Consider the following 19223-nt stretch of genomic DNA (forward strand, 5'->3'; position numbering starts at 1 on the left):
TTAACTGGGGAGTTCTTGATACCCACTGAGAGAAAGGAATGTGAATTTTCTGAGAAGAGTTTAGAGAGAAAATAACTTTTAGAGTTCCCCAGTTTTGGGGACATACCACACCCGACCAGGCAGAGCCCTGATAATCCTTCTCTAGAAAGAAGGAACGGAAACCCCCATCATGACAAGGCTCCTGTCTGCAGGGTGGGGTAGAGCAGGTTTAACTCACTGCAACAATTGGGTGGGCAGGAACAGAGCTCCCCTTGGGCTATGGTCAAGCAGCAGGTGAAGGACAGGATCTGTTAGAGCAGCGGTCCTCAGTTGGGGGCGATTTTGCCCTCCAGGGATATTTGGCACTGTTTGGAGGCATTTCGGGCTGTCACAACCAGAGGGATGTGCGACTGGCATCTAGTGGGTAGAGTCCAGAGATACCGGAGAACATCCTGAAGTGCACAGGACAGCCCACCAAACAAAGAACTATTCAGCCAGAAATGTCAGTAGTACTGAGGTTGGGAAACCCTGAATTAGAGTCTCTGAGAGTATGAGGGTCTTGTTTCCTGGAATAGAGGCACCCTTGTGTTGCAAAGAAAATCGTCCTTGAAACTCCCATCATCTTGGTGTTCCTCTAACTCTCATGAACATGAGAATCACCAGGGATCTTGTTCAAATGTGAATTTGAATTCTGCAAGTCTGGTGAGGGCCTGAGAGTCTGCAACCAGCTCCCAAGGGATGGCATTGTGGTTGGTCCACAGATCACACTTTCGAGTGCATTCATATTGTCCCACTCTCCTTTTTCTGTCCCCACACCCAGCCTTCTTTGTCATACTCTGAGCCATTCCATGCCCTGTCACCAAGAAACACGTGGTGGCGTTTAAGCTCTGCTGCCCAGATGACAGTATCTCTCCAGCCGTTGCCAATTTGAAGTTCAGGGTATTGATGAAATCGATTGACTTAGTTGGAAAAAGGATCCCAAGAGACCTGATCAAGCTACCACCACACATGCTTCAAACAAACAAATCTGTACCTCGGGACACTTTTTGCATGGTCTGCGAGGCTTCAACTGTGTAGCAGTTTAGCAGCATGCTAAACCAGAGATTGACAACCTGTGTCTATAAAGGGCCAGAAAGTAAATATTTGGGGCTTTGCGGGTCATGCAGTCTGTCACAGCTCCCCAAATCTGGAAAGCAATCACCAACAAATGCAAATGAATAGGTGTAGTTGTGTTTGAATAAAAATTTATTTACAAAAACAGGCAATAAGCTGGATTTGGCCCATTGCCACTGTAGTTTGCAAACCCCTATTCTAAACAATTCCACGTTCTTCATGTTTCTATCTCAGCAAAAAAGAAAATAAAAATCATATAGGAAAGACCCTAATGAAAGGGAGCTACATCATCAGTATAAGTTGTAGATGTCTGGAGGGCATGGTGGAATAGATACTATTTTCTTTACTGCACAGAAATGTGAAATGTGAATGCTTAAAAAAATTATTTTTTGAAAGGCTGTGGAGTGCAGTGGTGTCATCATGGCTCACTGTAACCGTGATCCTACTGCCTCTGCCTCCCCAGTAGCTGGGACTACAGGTGCACACCACTATGCCTGGCTAACTTTTTGTTTTTTGTTCTTTGTAGATAGGGGGTCTTAGTATGTTTCCAGGGCTGGTCTCATACTCCTGGGCTCAGGAGCTCCTCCCACCTCAGCTTCTCAAAGCGCTGGGCTTATAGGAGTGAGCCACCGTGCCTGGTAATGTATCTTTGAAGTTGGCAGAAACACAGCTCTCTGTCTTCTGGTGCAGAGTGGGATGAGACAGGACAATAAATAAGGAACAGAAAGATGTGCCTAAGTCTGCCGTTCAATCTTAGTCTTTTTCTTCTTTCTGGACTTGCATGCATACATTTTGCCCCCAAAGACATGGGGGAGGGGAGCCAGCAAAGATTTTCTTTCTGTTCCATCAGACCTTGTGCATTCTTTGAAGAACATTGATTTTCTTGCAGACGCCAGTTTCTGTGAGACCTCTTATTTGTAAAGAGGGAAACATTTCTCAGACAGAAATGCCAGTGTACCATAGAATGTCCCAACTGCACTTTCGTGTCGGCAGTTAAACCACGGAGAACCGCAGGCTGAATTGGATGCTGACCTCTCTTTGTAGAAGCACGGCCAAGGATCTTGTGGGAACCTGCACCCCTGCGGTGCGTGGACGTTTGCGTAGCTCCCAGTCACACTGACCCTTGGGATGTGGATAAATCACTGCGTTTAACTGTATCATCACCCTGAGCACCTCTCATAAAGCCTGCATTATTTGGCAAGGAAAAACTCTTTCTGTTAATTAAGAAAACAGAGCTCTGCTTGAGAGGGAAATGACCTGATATCTGTGTCTTCTTGCCATCAGGTGGGATTCTTCTGCCAGATCCTCCAGAGGATGTGGGGGTACTGATACTGCCCTGGACTATGTGCTGCAGCCAGAGTTCTCTGGCAAATTTAGCTTGCAGCTCCCACCTACCTATCACACATGTGCTTGAGCACGCACACACAGACACACACACACCCCATGGCTTAAACAAGAAAAGAAAAATGCGTTTATTACAGGAGAGTAAGGGCATGTTAGAGACCCATTAGGTTGGATTCTATTGATTTGCAATATTTTGACACTGTGTCTTGTTCAGCACAGACAAATGGAATGAAGAGTTGAGCTTCATCTGTGTAGAGGAGGAATCCCAGCCACGGTTTGGAGGCACAGATAATTTACAACAGTGGCTGGTGTTCAAGTGAATATCACCGTGTCAGGCCCTGTTTCTCAAATTGGTTAATCCATACAATCATGCATTCAATGAGTACTTGTTTGCCTGTAACGTATTTGAGTCTTTGCAGGTCATACAGTCTGTCACAACTCCCAACTTCAGAAAGCAACCCTCAACAATATGCAAATGAATAGGTGTGGTTGTGTTCTAATACAACTTTATTTACAAAAACAGGCAGTGAGCAGTGAGCTGGATTTGGTTCACTGGCCATTGTAGTTTGCAAACCCCTGTTCTAAACAATTGCATTTGCTTCACGTCTCTGCCCCAGCACATAAATAATAGATAAATAATACAGGAAAGACCCTACTGAAAGGGAGCTAAATCATCAGTATGAGTTGTAAATGTCTGGAGGGCATTCACAGTCTTGAGGCATGCTTTCTTTCCTTGGGGAATTTTAGGCCTTACTAAACCTTCTTCCTGCATACTGAATACCAGGTACTGAGGTCAGGGCTAGCAAACAGGGCACAGTTTCTGCCCTCTTGGAGCTGCTGCTCTATCAAGAAGACAGAGATGAAACAAAAACTACACAGATGCACCATAGTCATGATGAACCTTAAAAAGGAAAGGTATATTTTTCCTCATCTAATCATCACTACAGCTTTAGTACTCGCATCCTGTCATTGTGCCCATCTTACTGATGCATCTCAAGAGGTTTAAAAATTTCCCCAAGTCACCCAGCCAGAAAGTAGCTCTCCAATTCTGTTTGTAGTTAGAGGGGGAAGGAGTGTTTCTCAAGTTGGAGTGTGACGTGTGACAGTACAGTTCCATCTTGGGGACAGTATCAGCTGATAATTTAAACACATCAACAAAGCTGTGATTAATAAGGAGAAAACATTCCTGCAGTGCAGGGAGCTCATTATAAATCACGTGTACTTTGACTTTAAAATTGGAGAAACCCCAGATGGTGGGCTATATAATGAATCACCAGAGATGGAGATTGACAGGTGTGATCACAGTATTTTTTTCCTGATGTTTGGAATCCCACCCATGTAGATCACAGCACTGACCCACTCCAGGTCGGAGGGTGGTTGCTTTTTTCCAAGCTGTGGGTAACATGAGAATCCATTTACGTTTATTCCATGAATATGTATTGAGCACCAAAGGGTGCTGGGCACTGCTAGCTCTGCAAGAATACAGTGAAGAGTGGGGAGAAGATCCCAGCTCCCAGGGGATTCATTCAGCTACAAACTTACATATGACTTTAATAAGTCAGGGTGGGTAGTTTAAAAAAGGGTCAAGTGCAATAGTGAGTGGTTGGCCAGAAGACAACTAACTTTGCTACTTTAGAAGGAGTGTTCAGGATAGACACTGCTGAGGAGGTGACATCTACACGAGGATTTTAACAAACACAAGTCAGGCATGCAAAGGGAAGAGTTTTCCACGGCCTGCTGGAATAAGCTTATTGTTGTGTTTGGGGTGAGGGGGAGGAATGTAAGCACAGCTGAAGCAGAGTTAAGCGAGGAGGAGTGTTTAGTTGATGATCTTGGAGAGAGAGAAGGCAGCCAAGTCACGTAGGGCCTTAAGGTCTGCATAAGGATTCTAGATTTTGCCAGTAATGAAAGTAACCACAGAACTACCCTTTTTAGAGGCAAGTACACATTATTGCTCATCTTTGGTCAACACTGGCCTTTCTGTTCATGCCCTGCATGCAAGAAGACCCTGGAGGGAAATCTGAGTTAATGAATCCGAAGAGAGGCATTTCTCCTCTCTAGAGTGAGCAGGTAGTATTTCCAGTCCCACGCACACATACTCCAGGGGAATGAATAGCTTACATTTAGATAAAACTGATAGTAGATGCTGGGCTTGTGCAACAGGACCCTCCTTCTCTGATCAAGCTCTTTTGTTTTTCAAGGGGGTGCCTCAGGGTATCCCGAGCTTTCCCAGGATGCAGAAGTCTGATACCAGAAGGCAGTACACCTCCCAGCAGAATAGAAGCTGCTCTTCTTCGAGGTCACCTCCTCACGGAAATAGTAGGAACCTGTTCACAAGCAGGATGCTCTCAAAAACATTTCACTTCTGGGCTTATGAAAGACACGTTCAGGAATACAGCATGCTGGGGAATTAATAGTATTTGCTACGTTATTTATGCTGACCCTAATTCTGCTCAAGAGCTAGGGTGGAAAGCCCCTGCAAAGATCATTGTGTCCACCTTTTGTTTCTAGACGTGAGTTTGAAGACGTTTTCTTTCCTTTCTTACTGGAGTTCATCCACTCAAACCACTCATTCATCATCTTAGGTTGTTATCCTCTCCTCTCTGCTTTCATACTGGGGAGGCTCTGGAAGTGATTAGGCTGTTGTAAATCAGCTTTTGTGATTTGTATGTCAGAGATAAGCAGCAGAGTAAGCAAGCAGTTGGAGGGCCCAAATGCTATTGCCCTGACAGTTATCCCAGGAATGAAATTAAAACAAAAAAATGACTGGAGTATATGATATTTAGCAGATTAATTTCTTTATAGGCATATCCAATGTTAAAATTTGACCCTTTAACAAACATTGCTTTCTTTTTTATTTATTTATTTGTTTGTTTTTTGGAGACAGGGGCTCGCTCTGTTGCCCAGGCTGGAGTACAGTTGCACGATCTCGGCTCACTGCAGCCTCGACCTCCTGGGCTCAGGTGATACTCCTACCTCAGTCTCCCGGGTAGCTGGGATTACAGGCACGCACCACCATGCCCAGCTGATTTTTGTATTTTTAGTAGAGACAGGGTTTCACCATGTTGCCCAGGTTTGTCTCAAACTCCTGAGCTCAAGCAATCCACCCTCCTTGGCCTCCCAAAGTGCTGGGATTACAGGCAAGAGCCACCAAACCTGGCCAAACGTTGCTTTACTTTCACTCCATTTTATTGAGATATAACTTACACAAAATAAAGCAAACAAATATTAAAACTACACCTCAGTGAATTTTTACACGTGTGTTGTTTTATAGCCAACATCCAGATTTAGTTATAGAACAATTGCAGTGCCCTAGAAGCCTTCTTCATACCCCTTCCCACTGCCCTGACCTGTATCACTATAGATAGCCTCAGCCTGTTCTTGAACTTCATATAAATGGAATCATACAGCACATATTCTTTTTGCATGTCCAAGCATTTTCTACGAGATGCATCCATGTTCTTGGGTGTACTTATTCGTTCTCATTATTGTGTAATATTCCATTTTTATCAGGGTTTCTTCTGAGACTGTTGACAGTTTGGTTTGGAAAATTCTGTGTGGAGGCAAGGAGGCCATCCTTCACATTGTAGGATGTTTAGCAACATCTCTGGCCTCTACCTACTAGATGCCAGTAGAATCCCATCCTAATAGTGACAATCAGAAATGTGTCCAGATGTTTCCAAATTTCCTTCAGAATTAAAAACCATCATATCAGATGAATATATTCCAATGTTAAAGAAACTTTTTATTTGGAAATAATTTCAGACTTAAAAAAAGTTATAAAAATAGAACAAACGACACCTATAATGTGCTCTTTACGTAGATTGATCCATTGTTAACGTTTTGCCACATTTGTTCTTTCATGTTCACATGCACGCACACACGCGCGCACACACATTTTATTTATAAACCATTTGAGAGCAATTGCATCCGTCTGGGCCATTTACCGCCATATCCTTCCATATATATTTCCCGAGGATAAAGATCTTCTCCCACATTGTCACCATTATTAATTGACCACAGTAAATTTAGCATAATACTTTTATCTATTGCCCATGTTCCATTTTTTTTTCAGTTGACCAAAAATTATCCTTTATAGAGGCAGTCCCTAACCTTTTTGGCACCAGGGACCAGTTTTATGGAAGATAATTTTTCCATAGACTGGGGCCAGGGGGTGGGGATGGCTTTGGGATGGTTCAAGTGCATTACATTTATTAGGTATTTTATTTCTATTATTACTACATTGTAATATACACTGAAATAATTACACAACTCACTATAAGGTAGAATCAGTGGGAGACCTGAGCTTGTTTTCCTGCAACTAGACAGTCCCATCTAGGAGTAATGGGAGACGGTTATGGATCATCAGGCATGAGATTCTCATAAGGGGCACACAACCTAGATCCTGCATGAGCAGTTCACAATAGGGTTTACACTCCTATGAGAATCTAATGCTGCTGCTGATCTGTCCGGAGGCAGAGGTCAGGCAGCAGTTGGAGCAATGGGGAGTGGCTGTACATACAGATGAAGCTTCCCTTACTGACCACTCACCTCCTGCTGTGTGGCCCGGTTCCTAACCAGTCTGTAGCCTGAGGTCTGGGAACCCCTACTTTATAGCATTTATTTTCACTACAGAGCAGGCTCCAGTCCAGGATCAGGTATTATATGTAATTGCCATGTTTCCTTCATACCCTTTCATCTAGAACATTCTCTCAGTCTTGTCTGGTCTTAAGACTACAGTCCCGGCCGGGCACGGTGGCTCACGCTTGTAATCCCAGCACTTTGGGAGGCCAAGGCGGGCGGATCACGAGGTCAGGAGATCGAGACCACGGTGAAACCCCGTCTCTACTAAAAATACAAAAAAATTAGCCGGGCGTGGTGGCGGGCGCCTGTAGTCCCAGCTACTCGGGAGGCTGAGGCAGGAGAATGGCGTGAACCCGGGAGGCGGAGCTTGCAGTGAGCCGAGATTGCGCCACTGCACTCCAGCCTGGGCGACAGAGCGAGACTCCGTCTCAAAAAAAAAAAAAAAAAAAAAGACTACAGTCCCTTTTTTCATAACGAATGTCCCTCCTTTTGGGATCTGTCTAATGTTTCCTCCTGAATACATTCAAGAAATATATTCTTGACTGGAATACTACATAAGGGATAGTGTGCCCTTCTCAGTACATCTCAACTGGAGGCATGCAGGGTGCAGTTGCATCTCACCAGGGATGTTAAGTTTGAACTTAAGGTCAAGGTGTTGTCTGATTTTACCGTTGTTTAGTTACTAATTCTTCCCTTGCAACTAATAAGCAATGTGTAGGGAAACACTTTATTTATTTATTTATTTTTATTTTTATTGTTTTTTTTTTTGAGACGGAGTCTCGCCGTCGCCCAGGCTGGAGTGCAGTGGCACGATCTCGGCTCACTGCAGGCTCCGCCCCCCGGGGTTCACGCCATTCTCCTGCCTCAGCCTCCCACATAGCTGGGACTACAGGCGCCCGCCACCTCGCCCGGCTAATTTTTTGTATTTTTAGCAGAGACGGGTTTTCACCGTGTTAGCCAGGATGGTCTCGATCTCCTGACCTCGTGATCCGCCCGCCTCGGCCTCCCAAAGTGCTGGGATTATAGGCGTGAGCCACCGCGCCCAGCCAGGGAAACACTTTAAAACAATGCTGTCTCCCATCAAATTTTACCCCCTAAATTTAGCACACTTTTTGATTCTTGTGTGAAGCACTCTACCTCCAATGGTTATAAAATGACTTTCCAAATCTGGCACCCCCTTCCTCCTTGTGAACTTACTCTACTGACAGCGGTTGGCATTCCACTATACATAGAACCCTGTCTTTTCCACATTTGTATATTTATTTATGTTTTTATTTATCTGTTATCAGTATGGACTTGTGAATTCCTATTTGTTTCAGTGGTTTATAAATCATTACTTCCCTTAAGTATTTTAATGCTCAAATTGTTCAGATTTGGCCAGTGGGGGCACCTTCAAGTTAGGCCCTGTGTTCTTCTGACAAACCCCTACCATATCTTATTTTTAATACTGTGTTAACTTTATGGCATAACAAGATCCTGGTCTTTTAATTTCCTTGCCTTTATCCTGTAATTGGCCATTTTTCTGAAGAGCCTAGATTCCTTTTAGTGGGGAATGGTAGAAAAGACCACAATATATTTATCCATTTTCCTGATGATTGACATTTGAGTTGTTTCCATTTCTGGGCTCTTACAAGAAAGCTTCTCTGAATACCCTTGTCCATTTTTTGGACCTTCCTACTAACTTCTGTTTAATATATAACCAAGAGTGAAGATGGAGAATTGTGGAATTTCTACTGTTGGTCATACACCCAACAGAAATTCATAAGTCCACAAAAAATGGGCAAGGATATTTAGAGTGGCTTTATTCATAATTCATATATGTATATGTGTATTTAGCTTTAGTGAATATTGCCAAGTAATTTTGCAAAGTGCTCGTAACACTGCTTTAGGTTTTGTCACGGAAGAGGAAGTTGGAAACCCTGGAAGGAGACAGGAATAATCAGGAGCAGGGGCGATAATGGGCCATTGCAATCCAAAGGCATGTTGTCTATGACCAGAAATGGCAAATTGCTGATCCTTGCAATATATAATGAGTGGAAAATGCTGAGACTTTGCCACCTGGCCCATTCTTAAACATCTCCTTAGAGAGCTCTGCTTGAAGATGAGCAACATAGAAGTTACTGCAGTCAGTATCTCCCACTACCTTCAAAATGGTTTTCATCTCAGGGATGCCAGGAGCTCATTTGACAGCAGTTAGGAAATGGAGGTCCATTGCTGGGGCACCTGCTGTTAGAGAGCATCAGACCCACTGCTTTACTTTTAAAAGTCCCTCCCCATGCGACAGAGAGGTCCCCTGGGGTCCCACCCACATCTTCTGGCTGCTAGGGACGCATTTACAACCTTGGAGCATTCACTGAATGGTCTGAGAGAGTAAATATTTCTCTATCTATACCTAGGGAGTCACTTAGTGTCCAAGACACTTTTGATAGGGAGCCACCTGCCACTTAGGGACAGCAGGCAAAGCAGGCAACTGCTGCAGGCTAACAAGTGAACTGGCCCAGTATTGTGGAACCGGTGTTCGGTGTTGCCAGAAACAGCTTGGGCATGACCCAGCCTCTATAGCTTAAAGTTTACTCATCCAAAATATCTGTCCTACAGAGCTTACAGTGCATCATTAGAATCAAAAATGTAATTAAAGTACTTTGCAAAGTGAAACTCCAAATAGAGGAAGCATCATGCATAAGATACACAGTGGGCTCTTAGTAACTTTGATGAGCCTTTGGAGGAACTAGTAACTGGTAAAATACATCTCTGGATGCATTTTAAGCAAGTGCCCCCTCTAGGTAGATAGTGACCTACTGTGGACTGGGGAGAACCCCCTCACAGGCACATGTGCTCCCTGAGAGGGCCTTTGTTTAGTACACAACTGCACAACAGTATATAATGACCCTAGATAGATGACCAGCAGTGACAGTGATACCCATTGCTGCACATCTGTATTAATCTCTGTGGTCCCCTCCTCTCTTCCCCCAGGCCTCTCTGCTGATGGTGGTGCCAAGCGCCAGGAGCACCTATCCCGATTTTCCATGCCTGACCTCAGCAAAGACTCTGGAATGAATGTGTCTGAGAAGCTGAGCAACATGGGCACTCTTAACTCGTCCATGCAGTTCCGGAGCGCAGAGTCGGTTCGCAGCCTGCTCTCTGCCCAGCAGTACCAGGAGATGGAGGGAAACCTCCACCAGCTCAGCAACCCCATTGGCTACAGAGACCTGCAGTCCCATGGAAGGATGCATCAGAGCTTTGATTTTGATGGAGGGATGGCGGGCAGCAAGCTGCCAGGTCAGGAGGGCGTGAGGATCCAGCCCATGAGCGAACGCACCCGGAGAAGAGCTACTTCACGCGACGACAACCGCCGTTTCCGACCTCACAGGTCCAGGCGTTCCCGACGCTCTCGCTCCGACAACGCCCTCCACCTGGCCAGCGAACGCGAGGCCATCTCTCGGTTAAAAGATAGGCCCCCTCTGAGAGCCAGGGAGGACTATGACCAATTCGTGCGCCAGCGCAGCTTCCAGGAGAGCATGGGGCATGGGTCCCGGAGGGACCTGTACGGCCAGTGCCCTAGGACTGTGTCGGACCTGGCTTTGCAGAATGCCTTTGGGGACCGCTGGGGACCCTACTTCGCCGAGTATGATTGGTGTTCCACCTGCTCCTCCTCTTCAGAGTCTGACAACGAGGGCTATTTCCTAGGAGAACCCATCCCCCAGCCAGCGCGCCTGCGATACGTCACGAGCGATGAGCTGCTGCACAAATACAGCTCCTATGGCCTCCCCAAATCTTCCACATTAGGTGGCAGAGGACAGTTGCACAGCAGGAAAAGACAGAAGAGCAAAAACTGTATCATTTCTTAATATGATTGGGATCAGGGAATGGGAGAAGATGGGAGCTAAGAATGTAAATTCAGAAACTTGCACTGTTTTCAATGTTAAAGCGCTTTTGGGGGTGGTTTATGGGGGAGAAAAGGGAAAATGCTGTCCGTAGATGGAGGCAAGGTTACAGATTGACTCAATAGGTAGTCACAGTTCTTGGCATGTTGAATATTATTTGCACATTTCACTTTGGAAACACAGTAGACTCTATCGAGGCCAGGGTTGGTCACTTCCTTCCCATCAGTTCTGTGTTGAGTTGCCATCTCTCAAGATGGTAAATTGTTTCCTGCTCGCTTTTATCCTCTCTGGTTCTCTTACTTTTAGGACCCTTTTTTCAGTAAGTAATTTGTTTATTAGCCAGGACCCAAGACTAAGTTATTTACATGTCCATTGTAAATGCAATGTAAATGAGAGTTCTGATAAAATATTTTTGTATTTTGTAATATCAAAGGAATTTCTATATCGTAGTACTCAGTGGGGACTTGCATGCACATCCACCATTGTCTTTGAGTAGTATTAAAAGGTGGCCCGGTACCACCTTTTTTTTTTTTTTTTTTTTTTTCTATACCAATTTGTTACATGTCAGTGAGACCTTTTTCAAAGGAATATATTCAATTTGGCTTTTTGTGGCTGAAAAAAATAACTATTAGACCCAAAGCATTTTATGCTCTGTTCCATCTTAAGGAGCCATCCTTAAGTCTGCTCCCACCCTCAGTAGAATTTATTTTCTACAAAGTGGTAGTAATTTTTTTTAAATTGCAAATGTAATTTTTGCCAATTAGAGAAACCAACCGGTGTCAGTAAAATTCTGTGAGAAATGCCATCCCTGCTGGGAATGTTGAAGTTACTTAATGTTGATCTATCCCTTGGGGAAAGTAAAAGTGACTGTGAGTGGTGCCGTTGTGTGCTGTCAGCATGACGTTGTTTTGAATGTGGCATTATGTTCTGGTGCTCATGTTTCCTGGATTGTATTATCTGCTTTCCTTTACCAAGGCAGACAGAACTGCTGCCTTAGCCTGACAACCGGTTGTCCTCGAAGCAAATGAACTTAAGCATTTGGGATTGAGGGACAGAAGGATTCTGAGGGGGCTCTGGGAGGGACGGTGTGTGACGTGTCATGCCTGGAGAAGGAACAAGGCTATTTGAAAACAGAAAGCAGGTCAAGGGTGGAAGTTAAAGGAGAATCTGAAGGCAGGTCAGGGAAAAGAAATACTGGAAATGAAACAGAGGACAGGTGACAACCACCTCGAAGAGCTCCCAGAGATTGTAGGAAGAATCCAGTGTAACCAGCTTAGTAACCAGAGTATCTGGATTACCCAGGAAGGTTGAGCTGCTGAGATTTCAGTGGTGCAATGTCTTTGAAAAACAGGCTTTGTTGGAACGGTATTTCCATTTTGAACTTTGAGGACTGTTGGTCAGAAAATGGGCTCAAAAGTGAGTTTGCTTAATGAAGACATTTAACGGTTGTGCTGTTTATAGTAAAATAAAACTCCCTACCTTGCTTCAGTTAAAAATGAAGCACTTGGTTCCTTCCATCCTCCTCCTCCCCTTAGTGGATTGTGGCAGTTGAAATAATCCATCGGAGGACCCACCTGTAGTGAGGTGTACTGTCGATGTAGTGCCCGGTGTATCTCAGTGGCCATCTGCCATGGTGAGGTGAGCGTGATCTCTTTCAGTATAGTAGTTAACATTTTCTAGTATTTTTTATGGAGAGAATGTCAAAAGCGGCATTTCAGACCCCATCCCAGATGGGTCTGAGGAAAGGAAGGCTGTAAAGGACATGGTAATGGCACTCCATTCGGGATGTATTAAAATAATTTGCTTTTCAGGTATTAATATGACATTTGTCATTGTCACTGATTTTTTTAAAAAAGCAATGCACATGTTGGTTGTGGCTGTTTTCCGCATGCTATCTTCATATCTAAATGCTTCATTAATTATCCGAGCCTCCGGAGAATTAACTCTATTACGTTTGTATAGTAAGTTTGTAAACTGCTTGGCAAACTGATTAAGAAATAATTTGCAATACCGTGCTACTAAAGTGGCAGGTTTCTGGTAGAAATTGTGCGAGTCCAATTTGGAGTTTTAAGTTCCTTGACTGATGAAACTAAAAAGGCAATTTTGGAAAAAGAAAAGAGAGGGGGAAAAGTAGATCACTTATCTTAGCAAACGGTTGAAAGTATGTCTGTCCTCTGTGGCCCCAAATCCAGTGAAAGAAATTCTCCCAGTAAAAGTTGCTTCTTAACTCTGTTTCTCCCAGAATACCTCTTACATTTCTCAAAGAAAGCTTCAACCACCATCGGCAGAAAGAAGGTGGCCTAAAAACTGACACCTGGCCAGTGCCCAGAGGGGTCTGGAGGCATAAGTCTAGATGCCCAGAGAGCATCCAGGCGCTGAACTGCTCAGAGCTTGAGATGAAATGACATACAAGCTTCAGGGTAAAACTGTCTACTAGCAAGATTCCCTCCCTCTATTCTACCATTGCAGATTTCTTCTGACCCCAAATGCAACCTTACAGAGAATGCTGAATGAGGAAGGCCAATTCCTTACAATGATGGCAGAACCTCCAAACGAATGCCCTGTTGAGGAGAAGGACGTCATTGTATTTGGAATTCCACCTGCTAGTGATAGCTCACACATCACATCCCAGAATCCCACTCCCAATACATTCTTTCCTGAGGCAAGAACTTAAGGTCCTCACCTAATTCCTGCATCACAACCATTAACTCTTATTGGACAAGCTCCTTCTGTGAGTGGGGCCTGTACTCACTTCCTCTTAGATCATAATTCCATCTTCAACAGACTGATTTCCAGAATAGTAATCTTTTTCCAGTGTTCTCTCTTCTCCAGTGCCCTGATTGTTATTTTTCCTACCTCTCCTAATATTGATCTTCTGGTCTTTTGGTTAGAACTGCAACTTCGGAGTTCAGTTCATTTCCTCTTGCTGCTCAATTCAGTAGCAACATAGCTGGCTTGTTCCCAGGCCCAGGAAGTATAAGTCATTGACAGTTTCCTGAGTGGCTCTGCCAATCCATACCACCCTTGGTACTGTGAAAAGGCTTCTTGGCAGCCAGGTGGCATTGAGGATGGTATTCAGGGCGCTTTCCTTCTGTCATATAGTTGTGGGATCTCTACCAAGTGTGAAGGTGAATGAGGTAAGGGAGATCAGAAGCATGCTCCCTGGTTTTTCATACGTCCAAGGAAGAAGTCCTGGTGTGGGTTGTTTGACACCTTCTTTCCACTGTCACCTTTTATTTTTTATTCCTTCCTTTCTACCCCCAACCAGTCAAGCAAATGAGCAATTTTGTGTTTCTAATACAGGATCTGGAAGTAGTGCTTTCTAATCCTCTTTTCCTGTAGGATGTTCCTGCACTATAACAGGATTATGTTTTCTTCCTTCTGCAGCAGCTTTCTGCTTCTTGGGTACTACTAGCTATTGTTGAATTTAGGTGAGGCCTGTGATGACATATATGTGGCATGTGCTCTGCGCTCCCTGCAAGCTGAGCAGATACAACCAGTGCATCACTGTATACTCTCGCTGAGAATGTGGGTGCAGCCTCACAGATCTTTGCAACATTCCAACCAGCCAGGACCAGTTGATCAGAACTGATCTTATTGGTCTGATAACAAATCTTATTTGTGAACTGATTCGTCTCTGTCTTTCCACTCTTGGTTCTCTTGCCATAGAACCAGACCTGAAGCATAATTACGAACATTTAGGAACCAATATGTGTAAGTAATTCGGAGACTCCAATTCACCCGCCCCTCGCCCATCCCAGGTTGTGGAGGCTCGAGGAAGCTGACTTCTTAGGCTAAAGGACAAAAAATCTCTTTACCTCCTTTACCATTTTCATGTTCTCTGCCAATTACTATAGGCAGTCTTCATTTTGCAGAGGTGAGGTAAGACTTCATCTTATTCTTCATGTAATCCCACCTTCTAACAAAAAATAAATAAATATTTAAATTCCAAAGAGAAGTGTTCTTTGTGTATTTCTAGCAGAAAACAGACGCTTAAGCCTATGAAGGAAGATCCGTCCATGACAAAGGGAAGTGGAAAACTGAACCGGTTATCTGAATACTTCATGCCAGGACAGTTGCTATTAGCAACTGTTTTGCACCTTCAGGGCTTTAAAATGGGCTCTGCAGATAGCATTTGCATATGCAAGACTCAGTAGCCAAGCCTCCACTGCCAATTGTTGAAGGCAGTTTCAGAAGGCCACCTTTTGAGGTACATTTCTTTAAGCACAAGAGAAGTGGAAATGGCCTTTGCCTTGTCTCCAGTGATTTGTCCCTCTGGTGCCTCAGCAGATACCAGAGTTTATTCTTATGACCATTTGGAAGTAGTCCTCAAAGTTAAGGTCAAGAAAAAATTGGATTCTTTTTCCATTTTCTCATAATAGTAGCCTAGTCAACACAAGACTCCCATAAAATACGACTCACTATTGGGAGCCATACTATTTTATAAGCTTACTTCCTGCTGACAAAACGAACTTTCCTCAAGGAAATATAAAGGAGGGGAAAGTCACGTAGTGTCAGGAAAACATTTCTGTGTTTTGAATACGATGAATCCATAGGATAGAGAAAAATCTTCTTGTTCTATTCTGAGAGTTCTCTGAGATATCCCTTCACTCTGCTCGGCATTTGGCCATGGATGTTCAACAGGTCACTGACCAAGCTTTTCTAAATTTTTCAGAGAGAGTTACCTACCAATAAGGTCTGTTCTCAAACCTACCTAGTTGATTTTCATATCTTTCCATAAACTGTCATGATTCTATCATGGACCCTGACTTAACATTGTAAGGACTATGAGTCCTCCATTTTTTTAATTAAATTTTTTTTAGCAAATTAGGACTTTGGCAGGTTTTCCTCTCCTAAACTCATTCTTTCCTCCACAGGATTGCTTTGTCCATCTCCTGCTTTCGTTTCAATTGCATAAACAAAACCTCAAAGGGCCTGGGAAGGTGAGGCAGGCCAGAGTCTGTGTTCTGTGTTGAGTGTCAAGCTGTTTGTTAAGAAGGTCTGCAACAGGCCTTTGGTGTGGGCTCTGCCAGAGACTGTTCTGAACACTTTGCTTGAGATCCGTGCCCTGTAAAATGGATATGATGTTTTACTGATGTCTGTAATACATTTGTAAACTTCCAATAAAATTTGAATAAAAGAAATGTTGCCATTCTTCTCAGCCCTCCCTCACTTTCCAGAGTTTAGGGGTGGTCTCTGCCTTTGAGCACTTCAGCAAAGAAAAGAAAGGACACAGGTATGGAGGGATGAGTTTTACTATGAAATATTAACCTGATTGTTTAAATCAGGGTTTCTAAACCTCAGCAATATTGACATCTTGTGCTAGTTAATTCTCGGTTGCAGAGGGCTGTCCTGTGCATTGTAGGATGTTTAGCAACATCGCTGACCTCTACTCACTAGATGCCAGTAGCAGCCCCCGGAAACTGTGACAACCAAAAATGTCTCCCATCACAACCATTAGGATGGCAACTATTAAAAATAATAACAAGTGTGAGTGAGGATGTGGAGCAGTTGGAACATGTGTGCGCTGTTGATGGGAATGCAAAATGATGCAGTGCTGTGGAAAACAGTATGGCAGTTCCTCAAAAAAATTAAAAATAGTATTACTACCATATGCTACTTCTGGGCTATACCCAAAAGAATTGACAGCAGGGTCTCCAAAGAGATATTTGTACACTGATATTCATAAAAGCAGCATTCACAATATCCAAAAAGTGGGAGCAACCCAAATGTCCACTGATGGAGGAATGTGTAAACAAGGTGTGGTGTATACATACAATGGAATATTATTCAGCCTTAAAAAGGAAGGAAATTCTGACACATGCTACAACATGGATGAACCTTGAGGACGTTTTGCTAAGTGATATCAGCCTGTCACAAAAAGACAAGTAAGTGTATGATTCCATTTATCTGAGGCACCTAGAGTCAAATTCATAGAGACAGAAAGTAGAAGAGTGATTGGTTGTCAGGGACTGAAGGGAGGAGGGAATGGGGAGTTATTATTTAATGGGTATAGAGTTTCATTTTGGCAAGATGAAAAGAGTTCTGGAGATGGGTTGCAGAACAATGCAGATGAACTTAATACTACCGAACTGTACACTTAAAAGTGGTTAAGATGGTAAATTTTATATTATGTTTATTTAACCACAATTAAAAATGTCTCCACACATTGTCAGTGTCTCCTGAGGGCAAAATTGCCCCTTGTTGAGAACCACTGGGTTCAATGCATTGCCTTCTTAGTATCTTTGTTCCTTGAGGATTCTTGAAACTGATTCCTACCCAGGCCACACACTTAATTTTCAGTTACTAGCAAGAACTGAAACCGGCAGATGACCCAAAAATATTTGTGTTTGCTTTTAGGCAAATAATAAGTGGTCTGTCTGGAGAATTCCATCCATGTCTGTGTTCTGGTTAGGGCGGCATTGACATTGACTGGGAGCCAGGACCAAGGCGGCATGTAAGTTCAATTTCCCCGTGTCTGATCCACAACATTAGGGAGTTGCTGGATGCTATAATATCATCTGTTCATTCATTCAACAAATATTTATCAAAGGCTTTCTCTATGCCAGGAACTGTTCTAGGTGCTTGGAATACAATAATGGGCAAAACGAACAAAAATCCCTACCTTAGAGGAGCTCACAAACTTTACTTTCAACGAGGCAAGACATTTGGAACAGTATGTAGTCTTACCCACCCTAACTAATCGCAAGGACTTGGGAGTGGCAGACGACGAGAGTTGTTTCATTCTAAGACATTCTAAGAGCTTTTGAATAAAAACTTGAACTGGAAATGGCAATTGTGCCTGTTCTGCTTACAGACCTGCCATAGAGCATGGCCTGCAGGCAACCATGGTTTTTAATATACAGCCTCCCTGTTTCTCCTCTTCAGCCAAAATGATTGTAGTCAAGTTTAGCACCCTACCAGCAATCTTATAAGCATGATAAGCTGGACTAATCAGATTCCATCTCTCAAGAATATAGGCTGGGCACAGTGGTTCATGTCTATAATCCCAGCACTTTGGGAGGCTGAGGTGGGAGGATCACTTGAGGCCAGGAGTTCAAGACCAGCCTGGGCAACATAGCAAGACCTGCCCGCCCCCGCCCCCCACCACCCCCGTCTCTATGGAAAAAAAAAAAAACAAAAACCAGTAGCTGGGCATAGTGGTGCAAACCTGTAGTCCCACGTACTGAGGAGGCTGAAGCAGGAAGGTAACTTGAGGCTGCAATGACTTATAACTGTGCCACTGCACTCCAGTTTGGGTGACACAGTAAGAGACTTTGTCTCTAATAAGATTAAATAAGATTATAAACTAAGAAATTCTGAGAGAATGAGGCAGCTGGCAGTGGGAGTGGAAGCTAAGAGAATGTATGGGGAGGAACCAGGAGATGGAGTCCGGCACAGGAGCAACGTGGTAAGAGGAAGGATGAGGAAGCAGAAGCAACAAGTAAGCAAAAGTCTAGGCTGAGAGCAGATCCAAGAGCAAAGATAAGAGATCAGAATGGACCCAGAGGAACTGGTCCTCAGAACTTCCTCACCTCCAAACAGATCCTAGTTCCTGCCCTGGAGGTACCCCTCTAGGGTTACCATTTGATTTTGGTCCTTCGCATACCCCTCCCCATTGTGCTTATGTATTGTGACAATACATACCTATGTAACCTCTTCTTTGGGCTCAAGTGTTCTTTGCAATCCTAATTAAAACACATGAAGGATCCCATATGCACTAAATGCCAGTTGTGCACCTTTTATTTTGGCCCCATGTTCCTTTAACATTTTAAATCTCATCTCAGCCACTTGCTAGTTGTTGATCTTGGGAAATGTCCAGATCCTCTTTGAGCCTCAGTTCTTAATCTATTAAACGAGATAATAACAGAAGAGTCATTATCGGGTTGTTGTGCTGATGTACTGGAATAATACGTGTAAAGCTCTTAGTGCTACCTGTCATTATAGGAGCTCAAAACACATTAGCTGTTGTTTTTACTGTCGTTATTATTTCTAGTCTACTCAAAGAGAGAGGCTGGCAAGAACTAGATACCAGTGGTATTTTTTTTTTTTTTATTATACGCATTAAGTAGGATTTAGAGACATTCAAGGAAGGCCTGAATCTTCACTATGTGTAAAAAATGCCCACTGAACTTACTGAAAACTTCTCATCCTCCTAAAAGACATTCTGGTTCAGTGGATCTGAGGTAGAGCCCCAGAATCTGCTTTTATAACAATGCCCTTTATATCTTCATGATCTAGGTGGTTTGAGAATCACAGCTCAAGAAATTCTGCCTTGGCATTTCTTGTTTTCTTCCAAGTCTCTGAAACAAATGAACA

General features: G+C 43.6%; 1 protein-coding gene across 3 annotated transcripts in view; it reads left to right on the forward strand.

Moving 5' to 3' along the window:
- The window catches only part of PRICKLE2 (prickle planar cell polarity protein 2), a 351868-nt gene extending 335820 nt beyond the window's left edge, over nt 1–16048 (forward strand). For all 3 annotated transcript variants that reach the window (XM_030801631.1, XM_030801630.1, XM_003273662.3), the window contains exon 8: nt 9994–16048. In XM_030801631.1, the coding sequence (XP_030657491.1) occupies nt 9994–10868 (875 nt within the window). In that variant the 3' untranslated portion in view covers nt 10869–16048. The remainder of the gene's footprint in view (nt 1–9993) is intronic.
- The last annotated feature ends 3175 nt before the right edge of the window (nt 16049–19223 follow it).

The sequence above is a fragment of the Nomascus leucogenys genome, chromosome 21 (assembly GCF_006542625.1).
Source record: "Nomascus leucogenys isolate Asia chromosome 21, Asia_NLE_v1, whole genome shotgun sequence".
Taxonomy (NCBI): Eukaryota; Metazoa; Chordata; class Mammalia; order Primates; family Hylobatidae; genus Nomascus; species Nomascus leucogenys.